The sequence below is a fragment of the Urocampus carinirostris genome, chromosome 6 (assembly GCF_059441175.1).
Source record: "Urocampus carinirostris isolate Australia breed hairy pipefish chromosome 6, RoL_Ucar_1.0, whole genome shotgun sequence".
NCBI classification, from domain to species: Eukaryota; Metazoa; Chordata; class Actinopteri; order Syngnathiformes; family Syngnathidae; genus Urocampus; species Urocampus carinirostris.
In genome coordinates, this window is record NC_142354.1 from 16,062,362 (window position 1) to 16,079,903 (window position 17,542).

General features: G+C 40.1%; 1 protein-coding gene and 1 pseudogene across 2 annotated transcripts; both read right to left on the reverse strand.

Annotated features, from left to right (window-relative positions):
• Nucleotides 1-222: 222 nt before the first annotated feature.
• utp3 (UTP3 small subunit processome component) lies at nucleotides 223-15,368 on the reverse strand. 2 transcript variants are annotated; one of them, XM_088337128.1, is made up of 16 exons: nucleotides 15,172-15,368; nucleotides 14,851-14,938; nucleotides 14,059-14,103; nucleotides 13,806-13,862; nucleotides 13,590-13,722; nucleotides 13,438-13,506; nucleotides 12,649-12,770; nucleotides 12,421-12,573; nucleotides 11,567-11,638; nucleotides 7,524-7,564; nucleotides 7,341-7,437; nucleotides 3,104-3,241; nucleotides 2,888-3,027; nucleotides 2,771-2,819; nucleotides 523-630; nucleotides 223-444 (listed from the first exon to the last, which is right to left on the reverse strand). In XM_088337128.1, exons 1-16 carry the CDS (start codon nucleotides 15,186-15,188, stop codon nucleotides 355-357), a joined length of 1,419 nt encoding a protein of 472 aa, XP_088193254.1. In that variant the 5' UTR covers nucleotides 15,189-15,368; the 3' UTR covers nucleotides 223-354. The 2 variants fall into 2 exon arrangements, with proteins under 2 accessions (XP_088193254.1, XP_088193253.1); XM_088337127.1 differs by having other exon boundaries at nucleotides 2,888-3,030.
• LOC148363934 (U2 spliceosomal RNA) lies at nucleotides 1,482-1,629 on the reverse strand (annotated as a pseudogene).
• Nucleotides 15,369-17,542: the final 2,174 nt, after the last annotated feature.

Consider the following 17,542-nt stretch of genomic DNA (forward strand, 5'->3'; position numbering starts at 1 on the left):
CAAAATTATTCACCAAAATGGATAACTTTTGTTGGCCACGATGTGAACACACATAAAAAACATGACAAATTTAAACCATTAAAAAAATATGATACGGGCGGGTACCTGGTATTGATGTTTTGTGTATTTTCGACTGTGTGCCTCGGCTCAAAATACGTTAAGACTGTTAAATCACATCAATTTTTTGTCCTAAAAACGATCAAAATCAATAAATCCAACACATTATTAAAGATGGTACAAACTTTAATCACTTTTCATAATGTCAGTACTCTCCAAAAATGATCTAATAGGAGTATAATTCTCAAAATTCTAAGCACCTTCCAACAGAAATCATTCTGAAGGTGTTTCTTTCTATTACTTGAGTTTGATACTCTTCTTGATTCCTGCACGGATGCCAGACTTCTCCCCGCTGTATCTCGTCTCCTCTCGCCGTACCCCTCGGACCTGATGAGCAACAAAACCGGTGAACGTCAAACGAAGTACTAGTACGCTGGCAGTACTCTATGCCAAAGGGATACACACCTGTCCCCTGTGGCGGATCTTAGCTCTCCGGAACTTCTCCCGATGCTTGACCCTAGGGTTGCGGTTGATCTTTTTCCTCTTAGGAGTGAGCCCTTTGTTCTTGACCATCTGTGACAAGGATCAAAATTAGGATGCATTTACGGAACACGTGTGTCAAACGGGTGGCCTGAGGGGCAATGCTGCAAGAAGCACAAGAGAAAAAAGACAAACAATGCCTTGCGTGTTTCAAATGTAGCCACTGGATGTCACTGAAGCTAGGCAACACTCCAAACCACTGTCTCAATATTTGCTGACCACCATTAATCAACCAGAGAACATTTGAGGAAAACACTCCTGATCTTGAGTTAAAATTAAAGTCAAGGACAGGCTGTTTAAGGAAATACAAAAACACAAAATGTAAAATATATAGCACCTGGGTGTATTTGTAAAAAATTAAAGAGGCTTTAGCTCCTTCCATGAAACATATGAAGCCTAACAGAAAAATTCCCAAATCTAGATAAACATTTGCATATAAGAAAAAGCATCAAGAGATTTGAATCATATCAATAATTTAAATTCGTATGCTATTAATCAAATCAAAATGTTTATGTATAAGACACGTTTAAAAACTGTTTTTCACCCCACCCAACAAAGGCAAATACAGACACTGGCTGAGATAAAATAAAAACAGGATAAATAATAATAATAAAAAAGAATTAAGACATTCTGTGTCTTACAGGGAGTACTCGATAAGGTCACTACTGACCAGAACATATGCACAATATTGTTAAAGACCTCGTGGGTAGAATGCAAGTGGGGGGGGGGGGTGTTTAAGGGTTATTTATCTATCTTCGTTATTCATTATTCATTATCCGTTATCGGTCAGTTCATAATACGCTACAAAGCCTAGGAGCCGGGACACTTACTCTCAGCCAAAAGGCCAAGCTAAGGTCCTAGCCCTAAAGCCTTGTTGCGATCATTGCGAATGCACCGTTCCCGGAGGTACTGCAATACCGGGCCGATGCGTGGAGTGGACAGAGCAAGCTCTTATTCCATCTCCGGAATGCAAAAATCAAAGCTAAAAGGCCAAGCTAAGGAACTAGCATCAAAGCCAAAAGGCCAAGCTCAAGCAACCTTTGACGGCTTTCCTGAAAATGGCTTCTCTTTTTTAACGTTCAACATTTGTTGCGACCATCCGAGACCAAATCTCTCCGCAACAAGTAAGAGGACGGTTTCAAATTTAACACAATTTTTGCTGGTTCTTGGGAATGAGCGTTTTTTAATTTCTGTACAAGGGAATCCCCCCAATTCGACTAACATTATAGCGGGAAACTTTCTTTTTGTGCTAGTAGCTTCAAGACTTTCGGCGGTCCAAAACTCCCATAATCTCCGGAGGCTTCTCTCACCTCTTTATTTTCTATCATTGATTCTCTGTATTAATAAATGATGTGTGCTATTTCAAACGGCCTGGTTCATTGAATCCATTTTCTTGGGATTAGTCATTCATATCAGAACTCATAGAACTTAAAGTAATAACATCATTTAATGTTTTTAACAGTGGAGAAAATTCTAGCATCCTTTGGAGAAAAAAAGATTTAGGGTGGATCGCCAGTAACACCTAGAGGCAAATTCGTTTACTGATTGCAGTAAAGAATAATTCATTTTAATCCTAACGATTTTCAAAATTAAAGCTAGAAAAATCCCTACATTGGTTAATAAGAAATCATACATCCAAAATGAACAATGATGACTCGGAACCCATTGCACTAAATTTAATGATGCTGCTATTGAGTTTTTATGGCACCATGTCTGCACTTTGAGTTTTAATGTTTATGTTAGGTTATTTACAGGTATTGGGTTTTTATCTATATATTCTGGATATTCATCCCGTGGATCTTTGTATTTTCTTTTAACAGAATGGACGAGTAGATGCTCCAAACGAAGCTTTGTTGTCCTTTGACATTGACAATATATTTTTTGAATCATATAGCTTAGTGAAGGGAAAAAAGTATTGAGAAAACCCCCTCCATAATCGTTTCGCAATAAAATCTTACATCCCTGCATCATAATTTAATTACGAGCCTCCAGAAGACCCCCAGCCCTCCAGCCAAGGCCCACTTTTTATGCTGTTAATTTACCCTTCCGATCCCATGTGACAATAGTTTTGTACCATGTGGTCCCCGGGCTAAAATGTCTTTGACACCCGTGATTATATTTTGAAAGAGATAAACATCTCCAAAAGTCAATCGCCATTGCAACTTTTGCTTACCTCGTACGTGATGCCTCTTTTAGTCTCTGCATCCGACTCATCTTCCTCCCTGCAACATTGTCGATAAGAAAAGTCATCCATTTTTCTTTCTATTGCCAAATTTTACAGTCCACTCACCCTTCAACATTCTGCGTTTTCGACTTTCTCTTCAATGTCTTCGTCCTCTCCTCTGCCTCTTTATAGAATTTCAATGCCGACTCCTCGTCTAGGTCTGAGTCGGAGGCCTCAACTGGCTCCGAGAGTGCTTTGCCAGAATCCTGCTAGATCAAACCCATGAGTGTCACCTGAAGTAACGAGTGCATGAAAGTCTATGCATGCATCCCCGTCTCCTACCTTGACTTTTTTCGTGGAGAGAGCAGCCTTCTTCTCTGCTGCTGGTCTGCTGGTGATCTCATCTTCCTCTTGAGCAGCTAGCAGTTTACTGTATTGAGGTGCCAGGCGGGCATCAACTGAGCTCAGTTCATTGATGAGCTGCAGGCGGGCAGACAACGATTGGTAAAACGGTAAATGGTCTGCATTTATATAGCGCTTTTCAAGTCAATTAAGACCTCCCAGAGCGCTTTACAATGTGCTTACCCATTCACAAACACACGCCAATAACGGCCATGCAAGGCGCTGACCTGCTTATTGGGGGCATTAGGGATTCAGTGTCTTGCCCAAGGACACTTCGACATATGACACGGAGGAGCCGGGAATCGAACCTGCGTTCTCTTGATCCCAAGACGAGCGCTCTACCCCCTGAGCTAATGACGCCCAATTACAATCTGTTTAACAGTCTTTAGCTTAACGGTTGCGACATCCCGAGCTTTTTTAGATCTTCATTGAAATCCACTGGGCACCTTTACATTAGTTGATTGGCAGTAGTGGATACTAAGGTTTCTATTGGCATCTACCCCACTACAAGGCGCGCTGGATGATTGACCCTTCGCACGTGATGTCACTCTGCCTTCCCTGGACAAATGAGAGCCATGATGGATGGAAAGAAGCACCCTAGCAGACAGCACTTGATCATTTGAGTTGAAACAACTACCAATAACCACGACGGAAGAACGTAACCAACACTTTTTACGATGATTTATTGCTGTTCCAACCAGCATTCTAAGCGTTATTTGGAATTTCATCGTATACGTTTTGATGAAGACATAAGACGGCAATGTTCCTCTCCAAATCAAACGGAGGGATTCGCAGCCCTTAAATATTTCCAGGATTTGTGCGAGCATTATCTACAAGGTACGTTTGATGTATTTCCAATCAATTTTATGTTAAGTAGGAACGAGTGCTGGGCAGCAATGCAGCGTAGTGGTTAGCGCGTGTGCGGCACAGTTCTGAGGTCATGGTTTCAAATCCAGCAACTAACTTTCCTGTGCAGAGTTTGCATGTTCTCCCTGCGCTTGTGTGGGTTTCCACCGGGTACTCCGCGTACTCCGGTTACATTCCAAAAACATGCATGTCAGGTTAATTGACCGGTCTAAATCATCTCTTGGTGTGAATGAGCGTGTGAGTCCATCTCTGGCTGGCAACCAGTTCAGGGTGTCCCCTGCCCACTGCCCGAAGATGGCTGGGATGGGCTCCAGCCCCCCGCGACCCTACTGAGATAATGGATGGATGGAGGAACGAGTGATGTGGCTAAGTTCGACTTGCCTGCAGAAGAAATGTAATCCCCTTAACGGGAATTTGTTTTTTCCTATGCTTCTCAGCGCTGCGTTTTCGACAGTGTCTTGACTGTAGTCTGTGCAATGTATTCATTAAGGAATATTGATTGGCGTTAAAAAAGTAATAAAGAGTGTGCGCTAGTGTGAACGTCTGCAAGGAAGTGGAAATTTGCCACAAAATGTCATGCCAAGTACGCTCAATGTAGATACAATTGAAAAAAAAAATATTTGAGCAGCTTTTGGTTCCAGTCGATTTGAGATTTGATAGACCCGTGGATAAAATACATTAGCATACACAGCTAACATTAGTGTCTTACCTTTGCAATAACGAGGTGCTTCCACGTGTCAGTGAGCAACCTGTACCGGTAACCTAACCAGTTACGAACTGGTAAGCATCCAGAATTTAAGCTTTTAGATCTGCGCCGGAGTATGGCTATACTCTGTATAGAATAGTGATACGGATGGTGTTGACTGAAGTCGGGCATATTGGACGATTTATTTCGATGTATGAATATGTCCATTGGTAGCTGACCCTGCTAATATCAGTTTCTCTAAATAGCACTCTTTACGCTTTCCAGCAAGGTGAGCAACCTCATCCCACAGCTGCGAAATACGTTTGACTAGTCTTTGCCAGTGAATGTTGAATCGTATAGCTTTTTTGTGTTTGACTACTGTTTACTACTGTATTGCCCTCAGTCATCTTGATCTATGCAATAATGGCCTTCGAGTACATTAGTAAGGCCATTATCCCGTACAGACGCTGACATCCATTCTTTTATCTCAGTGAGGCAGGCCTGCAAATTTCCACAGTTTAGTGTGGCAGATTCCTCCATCGGAAGATATAGTTGAGTGTCATCTGCGTAGCAATAGAAACTGATATTATACTTGCGAATCTCACCTAATGTAAGCATGTAAATGCTGAAAAGGGGGCCAAGTACTGAACCCTGTGGAACACCACAGGTAACATTAAAGGGCTCAGATGTCATTTCACCATATTCAACACAGTGCGTCCTATCTGAGAGTAGTGCATTACAACAATCAAAACGGAAGGTAACAAAGGCATGAATTATAATGTCCGCATCCGACTGAGACAGGAAAGGGCGAATTTTAGCAATGTTACGAAGATAGAAAAAAGCCGTTCTAGTAATATTCTTAACGTGTGTTTGAAAGGACAGTTAGGGGTCAAATATGAGACCTAAATTTTTGACTGAGTCACTCTGGGTGATATTATATTTGTCAATGTTCAGAGCCGTTTTAGAGAACATTTAGATGGAACAATAACTAGCATTTCGGTCTTTTCAGAGTTAAGGCGCGAGAAGCTGAGTGACATAGATACTCCAGACAACATAAAATATAGGTAATTCATATGTTATAAAATAAGTGTGTGTTTTAAGCTTAGATTTAAAAAATTCCACTGAGGTTGCAGATCGAATCTCAGGGGAAGAGCCTTCCACAGCACCGGGGCCCAAATGGAGAACACTCTCGAACCTGTATGGTAGGTTTTAGATCAGGTGATGGTGCAATAATTAGTCTGGTTTGCAATAATATGTGTTCTGTGCAGCCCTTTGAGAGGCTTTGTGATTAAGGGCGTCACAAATAAACATGACTTGCCCTACTTAGCAACGTTCCGAACGTTCGTAAGTTGAATTTGTTCGTAAGTTGCTTCAGTGCTATATTATGTATGGAATGTTTGTTAAAGGCTTGCCTGACTAACCTGTATTGTTTTGTACTAAAAAAATAAACATTTCATAAAATAATATACTCTATAAAATTAAAGTTGAGTTTAAATTACTTTTGGAAGATGCGCTCCAAGAGGTCCTCCTCCGTGGTAAAAAGTGACCGATAAATAGCGTTCCGACCATTTTCTCAACCGCATCAAGCTTTCTTATTCCACTTCCAAAATAAAAAAACGCTCGCCTTTTCTTTACACTTTACACCAACCATATTGAATAGATACATGATATATTGAGTTCTTAGCGCGGTGGCGATATTGTAGGCGTAGAATGTGAGGTGCGCATGAAGGATGTCTCAGAGACAAATGCCGCGAGAGTGTTGGGGAGTTTAGTTTGGTGTGTTTACAATAAACGGGTGCTGACGGTTGTCGCTCTCCAAAGAGACCAAGTGTTTCTGAGTATTTTTTCGTGAACGAGGAGCAATCCATTACCCACACAAAATGACACGATACATTGGTGGCAGCAGTGTGATTACGAGCAGGTGAAGGAGATATGTTTACACACAATTTAGGAAAAGGAAGCGGATTTCTTCTTCGGGGTGGATGCTGGGTGAGCTCTCACAGCACAACACATCGGTAGAGGCGGAAAGAAGCATTAGTGTCCTCTACACAACACAAAATCTAACAGATATTTTTCCACATTCCCAAAAAAATGATCGTATCTATTGTGTTATTTAAGTCGAATGGTCGTAAGTAGGGAAGCGTCTGTACAAGGTATGTAAATAGTTTAGGCCAATATCGTATGCCATGAGTCAAATTACGGAATTTAGAATATTAACGTCAATATAAAAAAGTGAAATAAATTATGAATGATTGAGACTCCTACCTCACATGCATAAAACAAAAAAAATCCGTAGTGCCATTTTAAACATGAGGTTAACAATATCAAACTGCTGGATTTTCACACTAAAGAGTAACAAAAAATGGTAACTGTTCTGCATTTATACAGCGCTTTTCAAGTGAATGAAGATCTCCCAAAGCGCTTTACAATGTGCTTCACACACATACTCACACAACAATAGGTGGTCAGCCATGCAAGGCGACTACCTGCTTATTGGGGGTATTAGGGATTCACTGTTTTGCCCAAGGACACTTCGACACAAAACGCGGAGGAGCCGAGAATCAAACCTCACATCAAAAAGGTTATCGACCCCTGATATGACGCACCATCAGTGTCATCACTTACATTCCTATACGAGAGCAGTCGTTCGATGATCGGGTGGTTGTGAACCGGGATTCGTTTGGCCTTGAGTACCAAGTAGAAACTGATGTTCGTACAATAACTGAGTGGAAAGAAATTAAAAAAAAATAAGATTTGGAAGGCAACTTACAGTTTCAGCAACATCTGTGTTAAAATGATTGTACTTACTTGAGGTATAGCTGCTGTTTGGTCTTCAGGTAGTTGGCCCCCTTTTGGAAACATGCCACAATTAGAAAACTTACATACGAGTAGTGTTCCCTCTAAGCTGCGCGCGTGCGCAATTGCGCACTGCTCGCACATTCTCAGCGCACAAAAAAATCTAGCCAGCGCACAAAAATGAGGGCTCAATATTACTTATTAAGAAGCGACTTAACTCAAAGTTAAAGTGCATGAAGGTAAAAATACACGGGTTCCCCTGACGTTGTGTCCTAAATGCGGTATTTTGAAGTCCAACGAAGTTGAGTAAAGTTAGTAGAGTATGTCGAGAACTGGCTTCTTCGGCTCGGCTCACTAAAAAGGAACCGGCTCTTTCGGGTCCTAAACGGCTCTTCAGGTTGTTTTTGCTTCTTTAATCCCAACATGACCAAATATCAAGTAAAATTATGCACAAATTGATTTAAAGGAAGGGGGGATAGAACAAAAAAGAAAAAAATACCAAAATGAAAAAGTAGTGAAAAACTGAGAAAAAAAGAAACAAAAAGAAAAAAAGGAAACATTTAGAAAAAAGCCAGGAAAAAAAGAAAAGAAAGAAATGTAGGAAAAAAGTAAATAGAGAACAAAAAGAAAAAAGTAACAGCTCGGAAAAAATAAACACAATGAGTTTTTTTTCAAAGGAATAAAAAAAAGGTAGAAAAAAAACACAGAAAAAAGAATAAAAAGTTTGTGTTGCGTTCAAATAATTTCCAATTACTGTATATCAAGTGAATCATGTTGACAACATTGTATTTCCACTAAAAAATGTGATTAAGTAGAGTTCTGTATCTTACAACCGACTAAATAAGCCCCCCAAAATGTTAATATTATGCGACAAAATATATCAGGAAATAAAAAGAAATGGATATCTTGTGAAAGAATTGTAAAAACAAATGACGTTTGTAGGCCGTACAACCTTTGCAATAGTACATGAGTCAATTCATTCAAAAGAGAAAAATAATTTTTGCATTGCCGGAAACTCAGCAAAATGTAACTTGATGTCAGGTTTTGGACATGTTTGATAATTATCTTGCCACACTTGGGATTATGGTTGCTCACTGTTGTTTCAAGCGCTGCTCACCGACTTTGTGTGAACGCTCAGACCCGTGGAAAATTACAGGGAACATTGCATACGAGTCATACCTAAGATTTACAGCGTTTCGGGAAGAAATCTGATGTTTTAGTGCGGTCGTTCTTATTTCCAACTACCGTATTTTCACGGCTATAAGGCGCACCTAAAAGCCTTTATTTTTTTAAAAGCTGACCATGCACCTTATAATACAGTGCGCCTTATATATGGATCAATATTGAGTCGCAACAGGTCTCGCAACTACTCGATTTTTTTCCCGTAGAAGTAGTGCGCAGTGCATGCTGGGATATATAGACACCGGCGTTACATTTCCTAACCAATGTGTCAATCATCATTTGAATCGGTCACTTTTGGCTGACGTTATTCGGAGGTAAAGGAGGCGGGTCCTTTTTAGCATTTACAGGCTCGCATAGGCTAAAGGGGGGAAAACAAATCCTGCAATTGGCCTAAAAAAAAGAATGAATGTGAATCACACGTTAGGTCAGGGATCAGCAACCTACGACACGCGTGCCAGCAGTGGCACGCGAGCGAACGGCAAAACAATAATGATTTTTTTTAAAAAGGGCATTTATCTGAAATTTAGACATTTTCAGTTGCGCACCGTGTAATTTAGAAGCTTTACTTGAAAAGCGCTAAATAAATGCAGACCATTTACCATTTATGTTACCGCCGCGACCCTACTGAGGAGAATCATGACGGCCCCTCGAGCGAAAACATCTTGTTCTTTCTAGCCAGCGTGGACAGATGACTGGAGCGTTGTACCTCGCGCATCAAGTGTTAAACGTCATTACGAGACGAAACATGAATTCAAGGCGGAGACATTAAAACGCGCTGTGTCCAGGTAGCAAACACAGACCCTAAAAACATTTCTCCCTGCTAAAAACACCACCACTGAAGCTATCTAACCAATTGCTCACTGAATAGCAAAGCACGGAAAACCATTTACTGATGGCGAATATTTTAAAGAAGCGTGTGTGTGTGCGCCTTCTGCATTACTGCTGTTATTTCAAGTTTTGATATTTTCTGCAACAAGATATCATTGATGAATGACCATATTATTTGTTTTTTGATTGTAGTTTATAGTTGATGAAGAATGGTTGATTCTGGTTAATTCTTGTGGTAAAAAGTTATGGTCAGAATGGCTACAGGCCTTTCCACATGTTGTTCATATTTTAGTTGATTGATGAACAAGAATAGTGGAAGATAAATAGGTCAGTTATACCAGTGTTTTTCAACTAGTGTGCCGTGAGACCTTGTCTAGAGTGCCGCTGGAATTTAATCTTACCAAAAAAATCAGGCCATTATTCAGTATTTTGCACTCTTCAGACGAGGAACTGTAATAGTCATCCATATCAGTAAGTGGCAGTAGATTTTATATACTTTTTATGTACTAATTATCTGCTCTTGAGGTAGCACAGTACATTTAATAACTTAATTTGTTTAACAAAGCGGTTTAAGATAGTACTGTAAAAAATAAAAACAAAACACATCATTCTTTTTATTTTAAGTATTATTTTCTTATTTTTTATAGTAATTATCTGCTTATGAGGTAGTACAGTAAAATATTTGACATAACTTCATTTTCAAACATTTTCGACAAACGGTGTGCCACGGGACTTTTTTTTTTATAAATGAAAGTGTACCTTGGTTCAAAAAGGTTTGAAAAACACTGACAACATGTTGTATATTTGGATATGTGTAAAATGACAGCTCTGTTGGATATTAAAAAAATGTTGTGCGAGTCATTATTCTAGGTGTGGCACACTGATTTACAAGGAAATTTGAAAGTGGCACTCCGCACCGAAAAGGTTGCTGACCCCTGCGTTAGGTTGTACTACGGCATGGAGAAAACATTTTTTACTAGTCTGTATTTGTAAACAGGAATTATGGGGTTAAACAGACAGCTAGCAACAAGCAACGTCTATCGATGCAGACGCTTCTCTGCAGATTTTTTTCTTTTGTCGGCATTATTGCGTGTGAAAATATTTTACACGTTTGGATTTACTACAGTCGCAGATATACGAGGACCATGGTTGCGTATTATTATTGAACGTGATGGCTGCAAGACGACTTTGGTGAGCTACCCCGGCTTTATATTTCCCCAATGTCTTGTTTCAGACTGATCTTGATGAGCTGTTGGAATGTTAATGGGTTAATAAGTTTGACTGAACTGTTTTGTTGACGTTCCCACTGTAGCGCCCTATAGTCCGGTGCGCCTCATGTATGGAAAATATAAGACAAAAATGTTTTGGGGGGATGCACCTTATAACTCGGTGCGCCATAGTCGTGAAAATACGGTAAATGAGACGTGTTTGTGATCTCCTGTGACTTCTATGAGTCTCCTGTGTGAAAGCCAACAGTGTCCCCCATGTGCAGAAGATGACACGTGACGTCACCTGTAATGCGTCCATTGTTGGCAGAAGTACTCATGGCCGTATTATGCACGCCGTAGCATAATTGTGCTACCAGGGGTTAAAACAGAGTTGTTCCCTCATTAAATCCAAAACCTCACTTTCCCTCCATTGACTGCTTTCCATGTTTTAATCCACCAAGGTGCGTTGATTTTTACGCTACGCTAAACAACATGGAAACCGAGCATCCGCGGGAGAAATAAAGGTTAAAGAATCGACGGTTTGCAAGTGGAGGAAGCTGAAAACCTAATCCAGACAAGGTTTTTCTGTGTGTTTTACATCGTAATCAATACTCAGAGAACCCACAACCAAACTAGGTTTAGCTCCCGCTGTATTTTCAAATACTTGTGTGTCATCTTAAGCCAGCCACAGCAGAGGGCACCAATGCCCTATAGTGTGGTGCGCCCTGTTTATGTGATTAATCCAGAAGTAGAAGCAGCTACGGAGACTGTGCCTTTTAACGCGGTGCGCCCTAAGGTTGTGAAAATACGATATTTACAAAAGGTGCAATTGGTCACCTTTCCTGGTGGGATCTTTCCATCTTTGACCATTTTCATGAGCGGCTGCAGCTGGTCCTTTATTTCTGCAAGCTGCACAACAACAGTTAGTATTCATCTAAATCAAGGGTGTCAAACGTGCGGCCCGCGGGCCGGTTCAGGCCGCCAAGGGTTTAAATCTGACTGCGAGACAACGCTGACAGAAGCGCAAGAGAAAAATGAGCTGCAGTTTTAAATACGTCCACCAGATGTCACTAGAAACAGGCACCACTCACTAACCTTACATGCGTTTCTCTTTTTCACTCTTTCTTTCTTTTGGTTTCCTCTTTTTTTTCTCTTCCCCTTCTACTTTCTCTCCTTTTCCCCCTGTCGCTTTCTCTTTTCTCTACTCTCTCTCACTTCCATCTTTCTATCATGCCTCTATCTCACACTTTTTTCATCTCAATTTTTTATTTTTCATCTCCATCTCTCTCGGTCTCTTTCGTTCTATTTGTTTTCTATCTCTTTGTCCCTTTTATTTTGCTTTCTCTTTTTTAACTCTGTCTCTCTATTTCTCCACGTCTCCATTTATTATCCCCCTCTTTTCTCATGTTCTTTCTCTGTCTTCTCTCTCTCTATATCTTTGTCAATTGACCTTTCTTTGTAATTCATTCATTTTGTTTCCCACCCTTTCTCTCTTTCTCCCTTTTCTTCTCCCCCTTCTGTCTATCACTCTCCCCTTTTATCCCTCTTGCTTTTTTCTTTCTTCCTTTGTCTTTAATTGACTAGTCTGGCCCCTGCGAGTGTGCTTTTTCTATGATGTTGCCCTCCAGATAAAATGAGTTTGACACCCATGATCTAAATAATCAGGATGTCAAGCAGCTCTTGCGCTGTACCTTTGCCTTGAAATCCTCAATGAGATCAAGTAACTCAGGTGAGTCCTTCTTTAGCAACTTCATTTTCTCCTTGTGGGACATTTGCTGCAAGTCTTTGACAATCTTCTCCTTCTCCACAACTTTCCCATCTGTTTGTTCCTCTGGAGCAAACTCCTTGAAGAAGAAGTCACATAAAACCAAAGTTTTATCATCCAGAAGCCTGTGACGGAGGGTAATGGGTTAGGTTACCTGGAAGAGGCTTAAATCGTAATCCTCCTCGCTGAGGTTTTCTGCCAATCGATTTTGGATTTTGATGGCTTCTTCTTCCTCCTCCTTTTCCTCTGCTACCAATTCATCTTGGGATTTACCCTCTGTGAACAAAAAGTGACACCGGTTCTTATAAAGTGGAAAATCAAAACTACACAAAAATTAGTTTTTGTTGCATAGCACTCAGTAAAGCTTAACAGTTAAAAAAACGTCTTCATTTTAATCATCCTTACTTACAAGTCCTGTCCAGAATTTGAAAGTGTTCTACTTGTTGGCGCCATCTTATGACTTAAAACATAATTGCAGCCTCTCTTAAGCTGCTTGTGTGGCACTTGCAAGCACATGCATTTTTTTCCAGAAACGCTCAAATAAACGCTTCTTTTCTGGCGTTTGGACCGTATTTGAAACAGTACTTTTCTTACTTTCACCATTTTCATGCTACGCTAACAGAAAACGGCAAGCACAAGTATCAAATCACTCTCCACAATTATAAAAGGCTCTTTGAACTCAGTTGGGCAGTGTTAACACATATTTAATGAAGTATTTTACTCTTTTACTACACCTTAACTAACATTTTTTCTTTTAAAATATCCTCTTACCATGTACTTACAGCACATTTTGATATATATTTTACTTTGTACAAGAAAAAGACTGTTCAGAATTCACTATAATGCATCAATTATCTATCCTAAAAGCTTGTTCTCTGTATTTTAGTCTAAATCCCTGAAAAAAAACCTTTATCCACTATGTCAAAAAGCACAGCAGGCTCACTTGTGGCAACGTAGTCAGAGTCATAGAACATCTTCTTCTTCTTCCCCCATGCTAGATCACTCGGAAGGTCTGAGGAGGACAATACAAACAGTAAAAAAACAACAAAAAAAAGTTGAAAAAGCACCAGGAATATACAAGCCGACAAGTCTCACCCTCCTCTTTCTTCCCCTCGAGATCGCTTTCCATATCAGTGCCTTCATCTTCCTCACTGCCCTCTTCGTCGTCATCTTCAGAGTAGTCCTCTTCTTCATCCGTCTCAGAATCATCCAAGGCCATCACTTCCTCCTACATAAATTAGCATTGATTTTCTTGTTGCAGATCATAAGTGAATGACATACTCGGATGCTCCGATAAAAAAAGGATCACACCTCATCATCCAGGTCATCATCACCGGTCTGCAAGCTAACTCCACTGGCAAGGAGTTTCTGTAAGTGCAAAATAAAAAATGCTTAGCGCATAAAAGTAGTCAGAAGTGATTCAATAGTCGAGGCTTTCAACTCCAAGGACAAACGCCTGCCACTCCACTTGGGAATCAGACAGTGATTTGTTTCCTTGTTCCATTTATTTAACAAAATTAAAAAAACAATCATCAATGGCCAAGTATTTTAATTTAAAACTTACCTCGATCTTTTCATCGTGAAACTCATGGATTTCGTCCTTGGAAGTCTGAAAAGTGAAATTTGATTAGAAAATCTCAACAATTTAACCACTACAACACAGTAGTAACAGGGAGAATAAAAAGAAAACTATTTAAATTGTTTTGGTTGTTTTCCTGTTTATTCCACAAGTACAGATTTTGTTGTTGTCTTATTTTAACAATACCAATTGATTACAGCAGTCAGTGAGGCATTTTTGCCAAACATTTGTATATAATAAATGAAAATTATGATACACATAATAAATGAGTTTACTTTTGCTATTTAAGCATTCAATTACTAAAGCATAAAAAAGGTTTACATTGCAGATGCAAATTAAAAAAAGTACATATCTATGGTTGGCAGCACAGCGGAGCAGTGGTTAGCGCGTGTGCAGCACAGTTCTGAGGTCATGGGTTCAAATCCAGCTACCAGCCTTCCTGTGTGGAGTTTGCATGTTCTCCCCGTGCTTGTGTGGGTTTCCTCCGGGCACTCCCGTTTCCTCCCACATTCCAAAAACATGCAGTGTCAGGTTAATTGGCCGGTCGAAATTGTCCCTAGTTGTGAATGAGCGAGAAAATTGTCTGTGTGCCCTGCGACTGGCTGGCAACCAGTTCAGGGTGTCTCCTGCCCGGAGATAGCTGGGATGGGCTCCAGCACCCCCGCGACCCTACTGAGGATAAGCGGTGCAGATGATGGATGGATATCTATGGTTATAGTGAACAACCTGTGACCCAATAAATGCAACTTTAACTTATATAATAATGAGGCTACTTACTTGATCAGTGACGGTAATGGCTTTGTATCCTTCTGGATCAGCTTCATCAAATTGTTGCGTTTTAACTTTCCTTGGGATCTTTTTACGTCTATCAACAGAGAAAATCTGTGAGACTCAGATGTCTAGTCGATTTAGAATAAAACTAATAGCCACATGTTGGGTTATAGTTATACATAGTTTCAGGGGAGAAACTGTGGATTCTATTTTTAAATAAAAAATCGTGTAACGCTTTACGATGAGGTGAACGATCACCGTTTGCGCCAATATACAGCCCGGAGTCTACATTTTACACTGATATTTGTTATTATTAGCCGCACTCACCTTAACTGTCGAACCATTTTGCATAAATCAAATAGAGCTACAGACGAGAGCAGAAAATAAAACAATACTTGTGCTTAAGAATATGGTCACGCTAAACTTCGCATATGCAGCCAAAACAAAACATTTAACACATATCTTTGATTGAACATGTGCTTCCGCAAATTCTTCCTCTTTGGTTTGTGTGGCAAGTCAAGCGTCTGATTACCTCACAGCGCCCCCGGCTTTACTCAAGTGTATTGTTTTGATGAAAATGTTTTAATTCTGTGTTAAAAATGTCTCTTCTATTTAATCGTATACAACTAATCTGGTTTTAGAGTAATTTAAAACTGTAATGTGAAGTTATTTTTTAAAAATCAGAATTCATCGAAAATGTTGCTGAATTAACTAACTGTAGCAGTGTCTGAAACTCATTACAAATAGTTAGCAGACACCAGGGCAGACAACTCTGAAAAATTGCCTGCCCAGCCATAAAGTTGCCTGACCCATCTTTCACAACTTGAAACACAATAAGACGACTAATTGCAAAAAAAAACCATTGTTGCAAAGTATTAAGGATTGATAATCAGAATATATAACAGAACAACACTTTAAAATTAAGTTTATTATAAATCTACTAAAAATATTCATTGCAAGCATATGACATCGCTGTTTTCCATCTGCCATCAGTATGTAACTGTATTTACTCATCTTCATTCATGCAATGTTTGCGTTGCGTCGTCTTCTAGAAGCCACGTGAACTCCTCTTTCCACGATGCTTTTAATGTATGTTTACGTTTTGTAGCGTCATCAGTTTTGTTAGCTACTTTTGAATATTTCTTCTAAGGCTGAGGTTCTGGCTTGATTCCTAACCACTTATCCATTTTTATTTTGTTTTCTGTGCGTCTCTGTTGGAAAATGATATGCAAATGCACGACCTTATAATGCTCGGGAAAGTCCGGAAGTACGAAATTATTCGATGCAGATTGGCTGCAGAGTATGCAAATTGCCTAACGAACCGAAATTCCAAAATCGAAGATTTCAAAATCGGAGTAAAGCAAACGTTTGATTTGAAAAAATAAAAATTAAAAACGAACGATTTTCTTTTTTCTTTCGTGAGAAAGTTGTCTGCCAACCGGGTGGCGACGTTTTGAAAAGTTGTACGCCCGACATAAAAGATGCAGGCCCCGGGCGTCCGGGCAGACGTTATTTCAAACACTGACGATAGACATCTTGAGAAAGATGTTCATAACGATCTGGCAAACAGGGAAGTGGCCATTTTAATGGACAAAAATCGCTAGTATATATGCAACCAAAAATAGGAAACCACCAATTCTGCTTAATCTAAAGAACCATCTGTCTCATTAGCAATGCAAGTAAAGGTATACCAAAGATCCTACTCAACAGACTGAATCCACAGACTGAAAACATCCAAGCCTAAAAACAGGCATGTTTCACGGAGGGAAGGAGAACCACAGAACAGGTTTTTAATCAGCGCATCCTTTGCGAGAATTAATGACAAACCCAGAGAAACCTCGATCATGTCTTCGAGGATTTCAAGCAGACATTGGATAGAGTATGGCAAGCCACCTTTTGAGCCACCATGCGGAAGTTCAACATGGGCCAGAAACTAGTTCAGACCATTGAATAGCTGTTCGCCAATGCCAACAGTGCGGTACTGAAGAATACCAGTGGAGCGTGGTTTCGAACCACAGTCGGTTTGAGACAAGGCTCCAACTTTATTCAATATCTCTAACCTTTCCTGGAGAGGATCAAGACTGTAGCCTTGGACCAACATAAAGGTACAGTCAGCATTGTTGGACATAACAACATTAACCTCTGTTTTGCTTATGGCCAGACTGGCAGGAGAAAAACAGGAACTCAAAGATCTGGTCAATCGCCTGGACAAAGCGTTAACCCACTATGGGATAGAAATCAGCACAGAAAAACCCCCAAAATAAATGACCAACAACCCAGACGGTATCACAGCAAATATCACCATCAACCACCCAGAGCTTAAACCTGTCACTAAATTTGAAATATTTTAGAGCTATTATATTAGAAGAGGGATCAGAACCAGAAATCATGGCCAGAATTGTCCAAACCAAAGCCCCGCTTGCCACACTTAAACCCGTTTCGAGAGACGAGAACATTGCAGTACAATTCAAAGATTAGACTCCTGCATGTGCTTGCTACTTTCATCTTCTTTTACGCTTGCGAGACATGGGCTTTCGCTGCAAAGCTGGAAATTAAAATCCTGGTCATGGAGATGAGATGCTACAAGAAACTTCTAGGCATCACCCACAAAGCCTAAGTGATAAACGCAACAGTGCGCAACAGCATCCAAGTTGGACCCTAGAAAGAACGTTTGTTAACTGTGCATGGACGAAAACTC